Source organism: Numenius arquata, chromosome 1 (genome assembly GCF_964106895.1).
Source record: "Numenius arquata chromosome 1, bNumArq3.hap1.1, whole genome shotgun sequence".
Taxonomy (NCBI): domain Eukaryota; kingdom Metazoa; phylum Chordata; class Aves; order Charadriiformes; family Scolopacidae; genus Numenius; species Numenius arquata.
In genome coordinates, this window is record NC_133576.1 from 110,759,482 (window position 1) to 110,777,326 (window position 17,845).

The 17,845-nt window shown below is 45.4% G+C and overlaps 2 protein-coding genes across 2 annotated transcripts in view; both read left to right on the top strand.

The window, feature by feature from the left end:
* FNDC3A (fibronectin type III domain containing 3A) overlaps nt 1-9,113 on the top strand; it is a 107,223-nt gene extending 98,110 nt beyond the window's left edge. Inside the window, exons 22-25 of the mRNA XM_074148101.1 lie at nt 1,458-1,667; nt 2,700-2,866; nt 3,449-3,576; nt 7,348-9,113. Of these exons, the coding sequence (XP_074004202.1) occupies nt 1,458-1,667; nt 2,700-2,866; nt 3,449-3,576; nt 7,348-7,662 (820 nt within the window). The 3' untranslated portion in view covers nt 7,663-9,113. The remainder of the gene's footprint in view (nt 1-1,457; nt 1,668-2,699; nt 2,867-3,448; nt 3,577-7,347) is intronic.
* Nucleotides 9,114-11,016: 1,903 nt separating this feature from the next.
* MLNR (motilin receptor) lies at nt 11,017-14,064 on the top strand. The gene is made up of 2 exons (XM_074152863.1): nt 11,017-11,776; nt 13,751-14,064. The coding sequence occupies exons 1-2, from the start codon at nt 11,017-11,019 to the stop codon at nt 14,062-14,064; spliced, it is 1,074 nt and encodes a 357-aa protein (XP_074008964.1).
* Nucleotides 14,065-17,845: the final 3,781 nt, after the last annotated feature.

Sequence of the window (17,845 nt, forward strand, 5' to 3'; positions counted from 1 at the left end):
TTTTGAAGCTACTAAAGTCATCCCTTACATTTGACCTAAGGGTTACTGAAAAATATAAATACTGAAAAATACTGAAAAATAAAAATACTGAAAAAATTCTGCCTGAAGGCACTCTACAGTCCTGTTGTAAAACACTGTCTTCAGTGTTAAAACTTAAAGGAGAATGTCAGTCCCACTGAAGTCAGAATTTAAGCCCACTGATTTCAGTACAGTTAGGATATCCTCTGGGTATGCAGTTTTCCAAATCCTTAATGTTAAATATTTGGGTTAACTTTTTTTGATACTGGCAATTTGGAGAGCCATTGCTCTCTGTGCCAACAAACTGAAAAACGAGAAGCTTCTATTGCAGAGATATTTCTGTACTTCTACCCACAGAAGTGCTTTTATAGAATACACTGTCAACTCTGTACAAATAAAAATTTGCATATATTAACCTTAGTTCTGTGCTATAATAAGGTAACGTAATGTTAAATATTACTGTAGTGAAGGAGAAATATTTATTCATAAGCCTGCACACAGATTTGCCTTTCAATATTTTGAAACTGTGTGGTTGATTGTTTCAGAATTTAATTATTGTGATTATTTTTTTCCAGTTAACCAGATACTGTTTTAGACAAGGAAATGTTAGTCTGCAAAATGAGATTAGACACCCTTTGCTCTCTATGGCTACCTGTGAGATATGCAAAGAGCCTCAGATTTCTCTGTTTTCTGCTTTTTCCTTTTTAGAAATATGTTTCTGGCTACTTCTTTTAATTCTTACTTGCAAACCTAATGCCAGCAGGTTTTTTCCATGGAGTATCCCAAAAAAACCCCACTATTCCTGTATATCAAGTTCTACAAATCCCTCAGCCACTGTCTTTTGACAACTTCTAGTTTTCCCCTCTCCCTTCCCAAGCAGCCCCAAGATGGCTTGTGTTTGCAGGCACCCAGAGATGTGTTACCAGTGAAAACAGCTGGGAACCATCACTTCATTTTCACATGAATCGGATCTGTTCCAAAAAGTCCAGAAAACTTTCCTGTAGCCATCCTTGAACTCACCTGATAAAATAGCCCACTGATATCAGCTCTTCTGGGCGTGGGGGTTTTTTACCTTCCCTCGTTTCTCCAATGTGGCTATCAAAAATCTTGGAACAAGGCCTGCGGGGTCAGGAAGATGGACCACTCTTGAAGTAGCTTGTAGAGCTTTTGCAGCTTTTCACCACTGTGAACAACGCAAATATGCTGACACGTTTTTATTTTGAATCAATCCAGTTCCTTAAAATGTGGCAAGGAAAGGGACACTCCTGCATATTCATGACAGCCTATCAAAGCATAATATTGATGAAAGTCTTCATTGTAGAAAGTATTGTCTATTTGGTACCATTATTCTCTCTTGAATGTGAATGGTGGAAATCACTAGTTACTTTTTAGACTCTAATTTCAAGTTAATTTATTCTCTCTATTTTTCCAAATACTAGAGTACGAATTCAAGCCCTAAACAGTCTGGGAGCGGGTCCTTTCAGCCACACCATAAAACTGAAAACAAAGCCTCTCCCTCCGGATCCACCTCGCCTGGAATGTGCTGCGTACAGTTCTCAGACTCTCAAGCTGAAGTGGGGAGAGGGAACCGCAAAAGCATTGACCGACTCCATTCAGTACCACCTTCAAATGGAGGATAAGAATGGAAGGTTGGTTTTGGTACTCATATAGTACAAATCACTGTTTTAAGGAATCTCTTCTCTCATGTTAAATTGGAATGTAAGCTAAGATGGTGTAGCAAGTACCCTTACCTAAATAGTAAAATGAACAGTACGGCTACACTACGTACCGTGTCCAAATCCCTGAGTAGCTTTGGCTTGACAGTGAGGCAAAATAGATCTGCCAGGTGAAATTGTTCTGCTCTAAGGAGGAAAAGAAGTTAGACCCTTAACTGGAAAGAAATTCATGCCATTATCAAAGACTAAGTCATGTGCAGGTACCATCTGTTTTAAATTTAAAAGAAAAGTCAAAGTAGGTGATTAACCCCTACAGAAAGAGATAAAATTGTGCTGTGTCCTGGGGATACCAAAATTGAAAATGAAATGAGAGCTGCCAAGATCGGTCTATGTAAGAATTATAATGTGAAGGAGAGCAAACCAGTCTACAAAGTTCTCAGAACAGGACTTGGTGTGCGCTACAAGCATGACTCTGGCCTCCTGTGAAGATCTGAGTGAGCTGTAGCTCATTCACCCATCTCTGACAGTGACGTACAAGAGCAGTTGGATCCACGACCCTTTCTTAGGTGTAGTAGAAAGTTGCAAAGGAGCAAAGAGCTAAAATCTAGTTACCTAATTTTGAAAAGCTAACGGTGTTGGGGGCCACAAAAAAAAAAAAAGCAGTGTGTGCAGCTCATTGAGACAGAGACCTGCTATTCTTTCCTGTTGTGTCAAGTGCAGAAGGGTTTCTGAAAATGCATAGGATCATTTTTGCCAAAAGACAGTCTGTGGTACTCTCTGTGTAAAAGAGATCTTATTTCAAAGACATGAGGAAAAAAAACATGGCCCTGGAAAACGAGCTTATTGTTTTATAGTAATGCCAGAACACCATTTAACTCTAAAATAAATATTTCTGGGCTTCTCATTAGATGCTGGGAAATGATGGGAACAGATTTCAAGACAATACTGTAGCTACTTCAGAAGCCCTTTTCTGTGTTTAAAATAAGCTACTCTTTCCATTTTCAGGTTTGTATCCTTATACAGAGGACCGTGTCATACATATAAAGTACAAAGACTCAGTGAGTCAACGTCATACAAGTTTTGTATTCAGGCGTGTAATGAAGCTGGCGAAGGTCCCCTTTCTCAAGAGTATGTTTTCACTACTCCCAAATCTGTTCCAGCTGCCTTGAAAGGTAAAGGTGCTTTTTTTTCAATTGGCAGGTGGGGGGATGACAAGTTGGGTTTGGTATTGTGATGTATTTGGGGTGTGTAGAATGCTGAGCCCTTTTCCAAGTGCAGGTAGGGATAGTAAGGGAATGCTCTTTTCATGTAATTACCTAAAGCCTAAAATATTTGCTCTAAAAATGAGAGACTTGGGGTTTATGCATTCTTTGACATAAGAAGGGTTGCACTTAGAATTCTTGCTTCCCAGGAGAGTGTGACCAGGGTGAAAATTCTTCCTAGCATTTTCAGAATAATTTTAAGCATAGCAGCTTTTTTTTCTTTTTTTTTTTTTTTGAATATGATATACACTTGCAGTCACCAAATTCTACTTGCTTTCTCTTGGATAATACCTAAACTCTGGCAATATAGACCTGTGTGAATTGTTAGTTGTTGCAGAAAACATTGCAGGAAGAATACGTTTTAATCTGAATCTTTTATTTCTCTGAGACAAAATAGCAGATAGAATACAGAATTTTACAAGGCATCAAAATATAACGTGAAGCGATAGGGAAAGGAGAACTAGCTGTCGCTTTTGTGTGTTCTTCCTGCAGCGCCCAGGATAGAGAGAATAAACGATCACACGTGTGAAATCAACTGGGAGGTTCTGCAGCCCATGAAGGGCGATCCAGTTATCTACTGTCTTCAGGTCATGGTGGGCAAAGACTCGGAATTCAAACAGGTATGATGTGTTTCAGTTACTGTATTTTTCTTCAATTAGTATTTGTGATAACTAGTTTAACGATTATCATGTTCCAGTATAATTTCAGTCACCATGCTAACTTTTTGTTAATAAATAATACAAAGGTAGTATCTTCTAAAACCATTGTCATAGAGAAAAGAGATTTAAGTAATACAAATACTGCGGTAAGTCGCAGCCTCTCTGGGTTACACTAAATACAGCTTGACACATCAAGTGGTGGGGAAATGGTCCACTAATGGGAAGAACTGACAAAAAGGAAACATCCACCCAATGACACAGAGTTGAGACTTACGAGAAGTAAGTCCCTTCCAACTCTAAAAATTCAGTGAAATTCAGTGAGAAAAAGAACAAAGCGTTCTCTTTGAACTAAGAGCTGTTTGAAGGCAGTAAATATTATAAAACCTTTGATGATGTCAAAGTCATAGAATCATAGAATTGTCTATTTTGGAAGGGACCTTTAAGATCATCTAGTCCAACCATTAACCTACCTCTAATGAAAAAAAAACCATCACTAAACCATGTCACTAAGCACGATGTCTACCTATCTCTTAAATGCCTCCGGGGATGGTGCCTCAGCCACTTCCCTGCGCAGCCCATTCCAATGCTTAATAATCCTTTCAGTGTAAAAAGTTTTCCTAATATCCCTCCCCTAATATCCTAATAGCATACTTCTGTGCAGAGAACTGCAGATAGGAAAGACCTCCAACTTTTGCAATGTGGACATTGAGGTGTAGGGAAACTTTTTTTTTATATAATTCACTGATGAGGTTTTTACCATAGCATCATTTCAGTAGTAGGGCATGCAGGGTCAAGCAGTTGAGAGCGTGTTTTAATTTCACGTTTGATTATCCAAAGATGCAGTTTGAAACGCCAAGCTACAGATTAGTCTGCATTTAAAAGAGGATGTGCAGTGCTAATTTTGCTTCCTTGCAACCTGCCTGATAATTGACATGAAATTAGGCTTGGAAACTCTGTTTCACACTATTAAGCAAGCAGGTTTCCTTCCAGAAAGGAAACACCATTGATTCTGGTATATTATAATTTTATTATAGGTCAAGATTAAATAAATTTTGTCTGTGCTTTGGTAGATAACAGGCCTTGATATTTTCATAATTCATAACCTTTGGTGTAGTGCTATGTTTGTTATGTCCATTTGTTAAATTTTTCAGTAAAAGATGAACCATAATCCAAGGTGTTTGTTACCTTGCCATGTGAATATTCTTTAATGTAACTTTAAAATTGTGAATGTAACGTTAAGTATGAAAGTAAGGCGTTGTCAGTGTTGCTTCTAGACACAGAGTCAAATCACGCTTTGATGAGCCATGTGCATTGAGCTGGAGAAGAAAATAAAGGTTACACGTTAAGCCTGGAAAAACAAAGTAGACTGAGGTGCATGATTCCTTTTGCTTCTCCAGAACAGTTTAGCACAGTAAATTAAAACAAAATGAGAAGACTAGTTTGCAAAAATTAAAATTGGAACAGTCAAGAAGTAAAAACCATGGAAACAACCTTTAAGATACTTAGACGTGATGGTGACAATTTTCTTTGACATGGACAAAAAATAAACTCCCTGGAAGTTCCCTCCAAGCTGATCACTACCATTTCCCTGCCAAAATTTCATTCTCCTCTCCTCCTTCTCCCTGATCCCTCAGCTGAGTTGCTCATGTCGTTGCTCCCTACGTGCTTCAGACAAAATAAGTCAGTGATTTGCTCTTCAAGCTATATACATCAGTCCAGCTCTTAAAGGGATTAGGGAGCAACCATATAAATACCCCAGCAAACACACGTGAGGGGAAGGCAACTTCTGGCAAGGCGCTAGGGTCAAGCAGCTGGGGACAGTAGCCCGTGCCAGCTGGCGGAGCTGGAGCTGGAGTAGGATGCGTGGCTGTGGCCTGTTCGCTTGCTACCAAAAGCATGATACAAATTAGCAGAATTTTGAGGAAGCTGCACTTCCTGTGACCTGCCCTGTCTCCATGTGGGAGCCATTTCTCGAGAGAAAGATAATTCTGTAGGCTGTAGATTCCAGTAAAGCTCAGCTGCCTGGCTGTCGAAGGACTTTCCAGGACTACAAGTAGCCACAGGCACAGCAACAGCTCTTCAGACAACAAAATCGGAAGAGATTGCCTGCGCTTCTCTCATTGAATGGCTGGTAGTTTGCATTTGTGAAATACTGTCTAGCAGTATGATAACTGTAGGGAAAACTTCGGCAGGATGTGATATTTCTGTATCCTGCTACCAATTAAATACAGCAAATCCAGGTACTGGGGGCAGAGGGGGTGAAGAGGTTTAAAGAGAGAAATAAAATTGTACCGTGCTGCCCACCTGACAGCTCAGTACCTATTGATATACCTATAAACAGAAAATTGCGCCTGCATGGGATCTCATTGGCTTTTACAGGACCTTTACCGAGCTGCAAATTCATTAGAGAAACCAGCATTTAGATTTCACAGAATTAGGCACTCCATGCCAGAGAGCTGCAAAGGCTCTCTGGGCTACAAAGTGCTACAAAGATGATTAGGGGCCTGGAGCATCTCTCTTATGAGGAAAGGCTGACGGACTTGGGTCTTTTTAGTCTGGAGAAGAGAAGGCTGAGGGGGGATCTGATCAACGCCTATAAATACTTAAAGGGTGGGTGTGAGGAGGAAGGGGCCAGTCTTTTTTCTGTGGTGCCCAGTGACAGGACAAGAGGAAACAGGCACAAACTTGAACATAAGAAGTTCCATCCAAACATGAGGAGGAACTTCTTTACTTTGAGGGTGGCAGAGCACTGGAACAGGCTGCCCAGAGAAGTGGTGGAGTCTCTGTCTCTGGAGACATTCAAAACCCACCTGGACATGTTCCTGTGCAACCTGCTCTAGGTGGACCTGCTTTGGCAGGGGGGTTGGACGAGATGATCTCCAGAGGTTCCTTCCAACCCCATATCATTCTGGGATTCTGTGAGAGCTGTGAACTGCACTTGGGAATCTCCTTGTGTCAACCAGCCAACTGAGAGGCCCACGGAGAACACCCCAATGATTTCATCAGATCCCAAGACACAGCTACTTTTAAGAATCACAGAGAGGACTCCTTGCAGCTTTCACGGAATCACGGAATTGTCGGAGTTGGAAGGGACCTCTAGAGATCATCTAGTCCAGCTCCCCTGCTGAAGCAGGATTGCCTAGAGCACATTACTCAGGGCTCTGTTGGGATAAAATGTAGTATTTTAAACACACGATATCTTAACTATAACAAAGTCTGTTGGATTGGATTAGACTTGATGAATGGAGTAACTTGATACAGAGTTAATTACCTAAATTCCTGTGATGCGATATTGTATATTACATCCCATGGTGTAATATTTACATTGTAAGTGGTCGCTAAAAACACCTTAACACTGGGGATTCTGACAATTTCTTTGGTGTGTACTCATCATGCCGTAAAAGCACGTGTAGTTCTTTGCCTGTTTCACCGAAAGGACTGGAGGCTTTATCTGGCGTTTAAATTGTGTTTGTGAGCTTTCTGTCCATTTTTCCTTGCATGGGTGAAAACACTGGTGAGGAGTCATCCTTTTTCCCTGGTCTAGTGGGAGGTGTCCCGTGGGGGGGGGGGGTTGGAACTCGATGATCTTTAAGGTCCCTTCCAGCTCTAACCATTCTGTGATTCTATGATTTTTACAGTTACCACCACCATAAACAAAGCCATACTGAGATATATGCATGTCTGTAAGGCATTTTTACTTGATGTATCATGGTTTTTTTTCTTTATTTCCAGATTTACAAGGGTCCAGACTGGTCGTTCCGATACACAGGCCTCCAGCTGAACTGTGAATACCGTTTCCGCGCCTGTGCCATTCGACAGTGCCAAGAGACAGCAGGTCACCAGGACCTGGTGGGCCCCTACAGCGCACCCGTGCTATTCATCTCTCAGAGGACTGAGCCGCCGGCCACCACCACCAAGGACACTGTACAAACCACAAGGACACAATGGTCACAGAGCGACCAGGTGTGCGCTGCCGTCATCCTCGCACTTTTTGCTATCTTTTCCATCCTGATTGCTGTTATCATTCAGTACTTCGTAATAAAGTGAAGAGGTTGACTTGAGAATCGCTGCCCATTACATTTTACTTTCTCATAACCTAAAAAGTAATTCTGTTCTCTCGCTTTTTGACAAAACCAGGCATTTAGCACCGGCATTGGGACTGATGCAAACCTTTTCAGCCACTTTAAGATGCTTACTGGTAGGTGTAGGCTGGCACACGTTACTAGAACGCGAGCCACAGAAATACAACCTTTTCTTTAATATGCCTTCTTGCAGTACAAACTCTCTCTGGGGCAGGCAAGCAGCGTTTAACGAAAAGGCTTTGACCAGTAAACACGAGTGTAAAAAAATAAAAAAATAAATAAATGAATAAATAAATGGTTTCCTGGCCCACACTTCTAAGGGTTGCTACCGTAACAGGGAAGAATGTGTAGATCGCATTTAAAACATACACTAACAAACTTGTGCTGTATACAATATTAATCCGATGCTGTGAAAGCAATTTAGCGCTGTATTTCTACCTCCTCATTTGTCTTAATTATTTGGGAAGCAGGATTTATGCTGAAAAAACGGAAGGGGCTTTTCTCAGGCAGCAAATAATAAACTGGATGGAAGAGTATGCATGAAGGAAGCTTCTTAATCTGATAAATGTGGAGTTCTTCACTGCAAGTAGATGTTTTCGAAAGACTTACAAGGGGATGGCACAAGTGGTTTATCTTGCCCCCAGGATTTGATGTTTACTTACAAAAAAATGCCTCTTTTACTTCTTATGAATGGGAGAGTGTGAGAGAACTCTCTTAGACTTATTATTTAAATCGAAAAAAACACATCTCCCAAGTTGACCTTTGATCGGATGCAGTTTATACAGATGTCTGTGCCCTCTGATTTTGGCTGGTTGATAGATTTTTTGAGATCAAATTCATGATTGCAATTTTGCTGTTTCCCCAACATTCACTTGCCATATCCACCAGAATCAAGCACTGCCTTCTTTTTTGTTTGTCCGTCCTTCCTTCCTTCCTTCCTTCCTTCCTTCCTTCCTTCCTTCCTTCCTTCCTTCCTTCCTTCCTTCCTTCCTTCCTTCCTTCCTTCCTTCCTTCCTTCCTTCCTTCCTTCCTTCCTTCCTTCCTTCCTTCCTTCCTTCCTTCCTTCCTTCCTTCCTTCCTTCCTTCCTTCCTTCCTTCCTTCCCTTTTCTTTCTTTGGGGCACCAAATCCGAAGACAAAGTGTAGTAATTTGCACCAGAAAACTTAAAGCTGCTTTTTTTCTTGAGATCCTGATGTTTAATGTAATGTCTCTTTGGATACTGTACCAAATTGTTGATTGCATGTAGTTAATGTTGCATTAGAGCACTTTGCAATTGCATAACTCATCAACGTTTTGTGAGCTTGCATTTGTGAGTTCTTGAATGACCAGACTGAGTTTTTATCAAGTATCCCATTGAACATCTTGCTAGATGTCAATGATCGCCAGTGACACACAGCTTGTAGTGAAACTCTCTTTAAAAGAAAAAAAAAAAAAAAACAAAACCACAAACTCCTTGTCTCATCACACTTAACGTTATTTGTTATACACTTTGTAATTAGCTATTTTTAATTTATTTGAGTTACAAGATAGTGGATCATTAATGACTTCTAGTTGTGTTCAGTTTAGCATTTTTAATGGTATTAAACACTTCTGTAGGTCTTAATAAAAAAAAAAAGGAACCTCTGTCTTGTGCTTTGAAGATCTCTGAAGAATTTCTCTTATATTAGAACGGGCATGTATTGTAATTGTTTATACGTCCAATGATCTGTGCTGTAGAATAATGTTGCCGAGTTTCGTTTCTTTTTTTTTTTAAAAAAAAAAAGAACTGGCAAAGAACTTGGCCTCCACGTGGCGAGAACGATCTGTCTTTAAAATGTACTGTATGTTTACATTTTATTTCGAATCTGTCATTTGTACGTATAGGCTGATACCTTCCCGCAGGATACCGCGATAAACTGATGTTTTCTAGAACCTTCTTAAAAGTGCCATGTTTGGCAGTGCAAATGAGGTTGCGTGTAACAGCCCAGAGATTTCTTACGGTTGAATGTCTAAAACGGTAAGATTTGTTACTACAGTTAAATCTGCAGTGACTTATGTTTTTCATAGTAAAATTCAAATGAGCTCCTATTTTTGATAGTCATTTAATAGTGTATTTGCCATTTGAGCCTCAGTGCGTATTACTGCATTGAAGACAGTTTTTAATGTAATCTTAATTTTACCTCATATACTGTACATTCCAAAAACAAATTTAAAAAGAAAAAAAAAAAGGAAAAAAAAAAAAACCTCTAAACTTTTTAAAACGTTATAGATACACTACCAAACATATCACTTTACAATTGTACAACGTCGGACTCCATGAAGACGAACCTGTATAGTCTGATATAGAAAATACATAAACTATGTAGCAAAGTATCTTTAAAAAAAAAAAAAAAAATCTGTGGAAAATAAAAGCATCATTCTTTTTCGCTGTTGTCGGTCCGTCCTGTTGGCCTGTCCCGTACTGGCTTGGAAGCGCTTTTCCCTTCCCCGGCGGCGAGGTCGCCCCGGGGCGGGGGGGAGAGCGGGGGGGCCCGGATTCCCTCAGGCGCTGGGGGGAGAGCCCACGGCTCCCCTCGGGGCGGCGGGGGGCGGTGGTGCCCCGTTCCCCTCAAGACGGTGCCCCGCTTCCCTCAGGGCAGCCGTGCCCGGCGGTGCCTGGCTCCCTTCAGGCGGCGGGGAGCGGCGGTACCCGGCTCCCCTCAGGCGCCGCGGGAAGAGTACATGGCTTCCCTCCGGCGCTGGGGGGAGAGCACACGGCTCCCCCTCGGGGCGGCGGGAGAGTAGCGGTGCCCCGCTCCCACCAGGGCGTTAGGGGCCGGCGGTGCCCGGCTGCCCTCAGGGCGCCGGGAGAGCGGCGTGGCTTCCCTCAGGGCGGCGGCGGTGCCCCGCTCCCCTCAGGAGGGTGGTTGCCGTCCCCCTCAGGCGCCGCGGGGAGAGCACCCGGCTCCCCTCAGGCGCCGAGAGAGCGGCGGTGCCCCGCTCCCCTCAGGCGGCGGGAGGCGGTGGTGCCCCGTTCTCCTCAGGACGGTGCCCCGATTCCCTCAGGGCAGCGGTGCCCGGCAGTGCCTGGCTCCCTCCAGGCGGCGAGGGGCGGCGGTGACCCGCTCCCCTCAGGACGGTGCCCAGCTCCCCTCCGGACACCGAGGCGGCGGCGGTGCCCCGCTCCCCTCAGGGCAGCGGGGCGGAGCGCTACCTACTGGGCGGCCGGCGCCCCCCCGGAGCCCCCCGCCGCGGGGCGGGGACGGGGAAGGGCCCGGAGGAGCGGCGCTGCCCCCGGCAGGGCGCGTCGCGCCTGACAGCGGCGGCGGAGGGGGCTGAGGCGGCCGCGTCCCCCGTCGGCATGGGGGGCGGCAGCGGGGGGAACGGCAGCGAGGGCGAGCCCTGGCCCTGGCCGCCCTGCGACGAGAGGCTGTGCCTGGCGCTGCCGGTGCGGGCGCTCGTCCCCGTGACGGCCGTCTGCCTGGGGCTCTTCGTGGTCGGCGTGGTGGGCAACGTCCTGACGGTGCTGGTCATCCACGGCTACCACGACATGAAGACCACCACCAACCTCTACCTGGGCAGCATGGCCGTCTCGGACCTGCTCATCCTCCTGGGGCTGCCCTTCGATCTCTACCGCCTCTGGCGCTCCCGGCCCTGGATCTTTGGGCAGCTGCTGTGCCGCCTCTCCCACTACCTCAGTGAGGGCTGCACCTACTGCACCATCCTCCACATCACCGCCCTCACCGTGGAGCGCTACCTCGCCATCTGCTTCCCCCTCAAGGCCAAGGTGGTCGTCACCAAGCGCCGGGTGAAAGCCGTCATCGGCGTCCTCTGGGCCTTCGCCTTCCTCTCTGCCAGCCCTTTCTTCTTCCTGGTCGGCGTGGAGCAGCCCGACAACCACACCGACAGCCGGGAGTGCAAGCCCACCCCACAGGCCATGGAGTCTGGCCTGCTGGCCACCATGTTCTGGGTCACCACCTCCTACTTCGTCCTGCCCGTCATCTGCCTCAACATCCTCTACGGCTTCATCGGCCGGGAGCTGTGGCGGAGCAACGCCCACCTGCGAGGCCCCACCACGGTCCTCCGGGAGAAGGGCCACCGCCAGACCATCAAGATCTTGGGTGAGTCTGTCCTCTGTCCCACCTCGGGCTGGGGGGCCATGGCTGGGGCTAGGACTGGTGTGTGGGGGCTATGGCTGGGGCTAGGACCAGGGACAATGCACCCACAGCTCCCGCACAGGGTAGGGATAGCCCAGGGGAGCATCCCAGCCAGGCTGCTGGGCCCTCCAGTGCCCCCAGGGACCGCCACGGCAGGTATTTCACTCCCTCAGGGCTGAGGCTTCACCTGGTGTAGTGCTGCGCATGCAGCAGCATGACCGCTTGCTGTAGAAATAGCCTTTTCCTGAATTTTAGCAGGCAGAACTGCGTACAAGGTAGTCTGTCACTTCAGAAAAACTGTGGTAACATCCGTAGTCTCTTCCAGTGGGCAGCGACACCTCCGGGTAGTAAATTTCTGCTTCTGAAAAATAAGTTTGATTTTCTTAGCGGTCTTACTGCTAGGAGTAAATCCACTTGGTTGCCCAGGCAGGCTGAAAAACAGCAGCTTAACCCTTACAAACTGTTTGCAGACAAATCCCATAATAGCAAAGCGCTTCCTGCTGATGTAGGATGCGGTTAATTTTTAATTCATTTTCTTAGAGCTACGTTCATTAACCTAGCGTCAGGCTCTGCTAAGTTAGAGATCGCAGTCTACCCTTGGCTTTAAAGTTTGTACATAGTGACCGATCTGAAGGAAAAATAAATCCAACAATTAATGAGCATAAAACAAAACGCCCTGGTTATTTTTTTTTTTTTCTACCTTTAGCAAAGGCTTTATGTGTGCCCTGGTTTGGGGGTAGAACAGAACCAACTTTCTGTTCAGTAATTTTACTTCTTTGCTAAGCCTCTCAACACGTTACATGGGAGAATTCTTTTGCCAAGGATGTAATCGGCTGGATGGAAATAGCGTAGCACAATGGAAAGAAACTAGTAAGTCAGAGAGAGTACATTTTGCAGACTTACTTGAGGAAGTTATTTACCTTGGAGTGGGCACAAGGTTTTCCAGCAGAAACACCAGTGTTCACGATCTCCTCGGAACCCACTGAGCCAGACCAATTCCCCCTTATCTCCAAGAGCCAGCAGCGCTACGCATGTGGTGTGTTTCAGGCATAAGCTTGCTTGGCTATATGCCTTTTTTTTTTGAGCTCTGAGAAACATGAATGCTCCATAAATGATTATTTGTTTTACTTACGTGCATTTATAAACAAAAATAATTAAAAATATGGATATGGTAATACGCTTATTTAGTTGTTCCTCATCTGCTTCTGCCATGTTGCCATTGCAAGAGTGTTTGTATTTGTTTGTATTGTGCTGAAATGCCACACAAGACCAGGAGAACAGCTGAAGTGACTCAGGCTAGAGATCCATCTAGTCCAGTATCTGTCTCCAGCAGTAATTGTCTGGGGATACGTGTAGGAGCTCAGGTGGAAAAAAAAATAATCAGTAGACCAGTTACACTGTAAGACTTTACATTTGCAAAGGCGCCCCGTTACAATAGTGCGAATTCAGCGGGTGACTGAGGTTCAGCCCGTGCGCTACGGGCTTCTGCAGTAACATGGACATGTTAAAGAACAGCTCTGTAGCGACTGGAGCTGCCGTGTGCTTCCACAAAGAAAAAAGCACCTCTTCTTACGCTGACTTTCGTTTTCATATCACATTCATGGCGTTACAGACGTTACCGAGGAGAATCTCTGTTGTGCCTGATGTTGTTATATGTATGTCACACCACAGTTGGTTGTTCACATTCCTCTCAGCAAACTCATCTCCTGGTTTAGCTGAAGATTTTACCAGTCACCTTTTAATCCAAAGACTAGCAATCAGACTTGATGCTATTCCCGTTTTCATGGGACTTTTCCAGCAATTTAATGCTGTTATTTCTGTATATCGTTTGTACCAGTTAGAAGAACCTGTAAAATCAGCCACGTAAGATTTAGTTTACTGGATGGTTGAAAAGTTAACACACTCCTTAACTATCGCATGTGTTATTTTGTCTTATAGCTGTGGTGGTTCTGGCCTTTGTAATTTGCTGGTTGCCTTTCCACATTGGCAGGATCATATTTATAAATACCCGGGACACCAGGACGATGCTGTTCTCCCAGTACTTTAATATATTTGCTCTGCAGCTTTTCTACCTGAGCGCATCCATCAACCCCATCCTCTACAACCTCATTTCGAAGAAGTACAGGGCAGCAGCCTACAAGCTGCTGGTGCCACAGCGAGCTGCAGAAAGGGCTTTCCCGGTGGCGAAAGACGCCGGTGGCTACACGGAGACCAGCGGGAGCACGAGAAACGAGTACGCCACCAGCTTCTGAGCCTGCGCCCCGCGCTTCTCCAGGCGTTCGCTGCCAAGGAAGGGAAGTTCCTTTTCACAGGAGGGTCGCAAAAGGATGGACATTTGGCAGGGGCTGCGTTATTTTGCAACCGTTTGCATTTTGAAATGCTTGTGTTTCTGTTAACGGAGCAAGCAGAGACCGTAAAGTAGCGCGAATGATGTGCAACCGTGAAAGAGAACTCATTAGGAAAAGCTGGAGTAAATCGCCAGTGAAACTGTGGTTTCGGTTTATTACATATTGTTCATTGCATGTGTTCTGTGCAATTTCTAGTGTTTGCTGAAAATCCCAACATCAAGGACCGCAAAGGAGGAGGGAGTTTGAGGCTGCAGCTCTGGGGGGGTGCAGTAAAGAGTAAAACTCCCAGACAGCCTTTGCCATTTTAAAATGGTTTTCTTATAAATGAGATTTTTTGAAAAGACGGTCCTGCAAGGAGATGGACGCAACAGAAATTGCCCACCACCCTGAACATCCTTGGAAGAAGGGGGCATATATTTTTAGTACCTGCCCTTGTAATGAGCAGGAGTTTTCTGGGCAGTTTCACTGATTCTTCCCTTGGGAAAGCATCTCCTCTGCGCAGCAGCCTCTGGGCTTAACCCTTTTGGCCTGACTCATGCGATCAAATAAGGTCTCTTATTTATACACTAGCCACCAATCCCCTATATCTGTAAGAGTTTAGGTATTCCTGATGGCTCCCTCGTGATAGACCCGCAGTGTTGGGGAAATGTTAGCGGAACGTCCCCTCTACGTCACATTCCGTACCGCGCGTGCAAATAATACGCCAAGTTAACCCGTCCCGCCACAACTGAGACCCGTCACCCACCGTGCTGGACCACACCCAGGACTTCCACTGCACTGCGAGTCAAAAGCCAACTCACTGATTTTCCTCCAAAGATTTCAAATACAGGCTTAAACTGTACGGTTTAGGAAGGAGGCTTGTTGTGAAGAAGAGCTAGAAGGCTTTTACCTACATTCCTGGCCTGGACTGGCATCGATGAAGTGGGACTGTGCTTAACAGGAGCATCGCTGGTGGTATGTCCGCGCTTGCCCTTGGTTGTCTGTTAACCTTTGTTAATTAACGTGCCTGTGGATCAAAAAAGAAAAGTGGTGTTTAGTGCATGCTGGAGTTCACTGCTGTGGTGTTTGCTGCCATGCAAAGGCGGAATCCAACGTCCAGCTCGGAGATCTCAAGGCGGTAGAGTTGAACCCGAGCCTTCTCCGGGTTTTAAAAAATATGAACAATGCTCCGTTTAACAATCCATAGCTCTGGGTCACTGAATTAAAAAAAAATAAAAAAAATATTTAAAGCCTGAAGAAAACCCTTAGCTCGCTGCACACACGTTAAGCTTTCTTCTTCTGTCGGCTTCGTACTGGGGGAGAGCAGTCACCTGCGGGGCTTGGGTTGGGTTGCTTTTGCTTGGGGGGGGGGGGAGGGGGTGGTGTCATTAAACTGTTATAATAAAAGAACAGCTGGTGGTTTGTGTTTGTTTAGACAAGTTATTTTTAACAGTAATCTTTGTAAATGTACATAAACTGAGGGGAAAAGCTTTTTTGCTTTGTCACATTGATACGCATCCGTGCAGTCTCTTCTGCGTGCCTGTGATCCGCTGGGCAAGGCTTTTCCTTTATCGACGGCTACTAAATTGCACTGGGAGATAAACACTTCCCCGGCAGAAATGTCCACAAAAAGCAATTGTGGAGGTACCAGGAGCATGAGGAGGCAGGGAAATGCCCCAGTGGGATGCTGCACTGCACCCCCCCCCTTTCCAGGGGTGCCCAGGTCAGGGCCTTGTGTCCTCTCTCCCTGTCCCTCATGGCTGGGAGCCCGTCGAGCCACCCCCTTGCAAGCTTGCCAGGAGGACGCCGTGTTTCTGGGGGGAGCTTGAGGCTTGGGCTGCTCCTGCTCAGCCTCAGACGCCGCAGCAGAAGGCTTCTGCTCCCAGTGGCAGGCTCTGTGGAAACGGTCTGGTTTTCTGGGAAAGTCATTTGTATCCCTGTTACCAATATCCCCTTTGCATGCTCAGGAGAGTAACACAGGCAGCAAACGGCTTCTGTGAGCGCGTGGTGCCTTTTTTGCTAATGCCCTGTTGGCACCAGAACAAACGCTTAGGACATCAGGGATGGAGTTTGGGGAGTTTCCTCAGAATTAAGCGGGCCTGGCACTGCTGTCTCTGGTGGTCCATGCTGGATTGTTTAAGGAGGGGTGTTGTAAGTAAAAAACAGCGCAGCGTTACTTATTCCCAGGAACTCTGGGTTCAGGTGCAGCCCGAAGAGCTATCTTTAAAAGAAGTATTTCAGAAGTAGTTTCCATACAGGCTATAAAATCTAAGGAAAAACGGACTAGAGGTGCAGAGCAAGCTTGCCAGGCACAGAGAAAAAAATAATGATGATAATTTTTAAACCAGAGAGAAAAGGGAGGGATTTAGAAGAAAAGCACAAAGAACGGATGGTAAGAAGAAAGCATGTCCAGGTATTCTCTGCCTTAAGAGAACACTTAATTACGCTGAAACGCAGAGGAAGGAAAATCAGTGATCTGACAGTGCCCGTGACTGACCCTGGGGACCTGTTAGATTGTACTGAGGAAGACCTTAAACCTAAATGAACCACCTGAAGTTTGAAAGGGATCTAGACCTGTTCATTCTTAAACACGTGAACAGGTTTTTCTGACCGTAACCCTAAAGCTGGGGGGGTGCTCACCAGGTCCCGGGGGCTTCGGTGCTGCAGGGTTGGCCTCTCCCATTCGCTCGGGGACCTGTGACCTCGGGCAAGGCTTGCTGATCGCCCGCCCCACACCTCCAGAGCGGCTGGGCGCCCACCACTGACTGCCACGCATCAAAATAAATTAAAAAAAAAAAAAAGAGGAGGAGCTGGTAGCTCAAGTTGAGAAAAGACACCCGGAAAATCCATGGAAACCCTCGTCTGGCAGGGAGGCCACATCTGCAAAATCTTAGGGGTTTGATGCAGACGCATAAAGCTTGTGAAAGCTTTACAGTCTAAACAGTTGTGACAGAGGAAGAAGAGCGATGGTCCCTGATTAATAGATCATTAGTACCAGATCTACCCGTGGCTGCTTGTGCGTCCAACCTCCCGCGAGCCCGCCCTGAAAGCTGCTGTGACTCCTTAATTAAGAAATTTATTTAAAGACAGTAGTTTGTCACATCTTTTAGGCTGCCCCATTAAGCAGACAGAAACGAAGCTGCTGAAGTTATCGGGAAAAGACGTTTGCATGTTCCGTTAACTTCAGCTTAGGCACGTCTGCGGGTAAGACCCAGGTTCATTGCGACAAGTCTTCTCATATTTACGATCCCGGTGCATCAGAAACAGGGAAAGCAGTGGCCACGGCAACCAGCAATGCCAGGGCAAGCGCCAGAAAGTCATTCCTCAACAATCTTCCTATTTTCTAATTTCCACGTTCATTAAACAGCTGGACATGGTGTATATAACTCCACAATAAATTTGGGGTACGATATTCCCTGGCTGTAACGTAATTGCATTTGCAGCATCACACCACGCCACCGTTTCACTTAACGTGACTCTAAACTAAACATGTGTTAGACTATCTAAATCAGACAATAGCTATTAGAAATCTGTTCTAAAAATGGAATTTCTATTCTAAAAGACACATGGAAAACTAGTTGTTTCTTATTGCAAGAACCAATATTTCTCTCCTCAATTTAATCCGATAGCCTGATCTCATAAGGGATATCAAAGCACCTTTCACTCCTAGTGAGTTGACACTTCAAGATTTATTGCTTATTTCCCA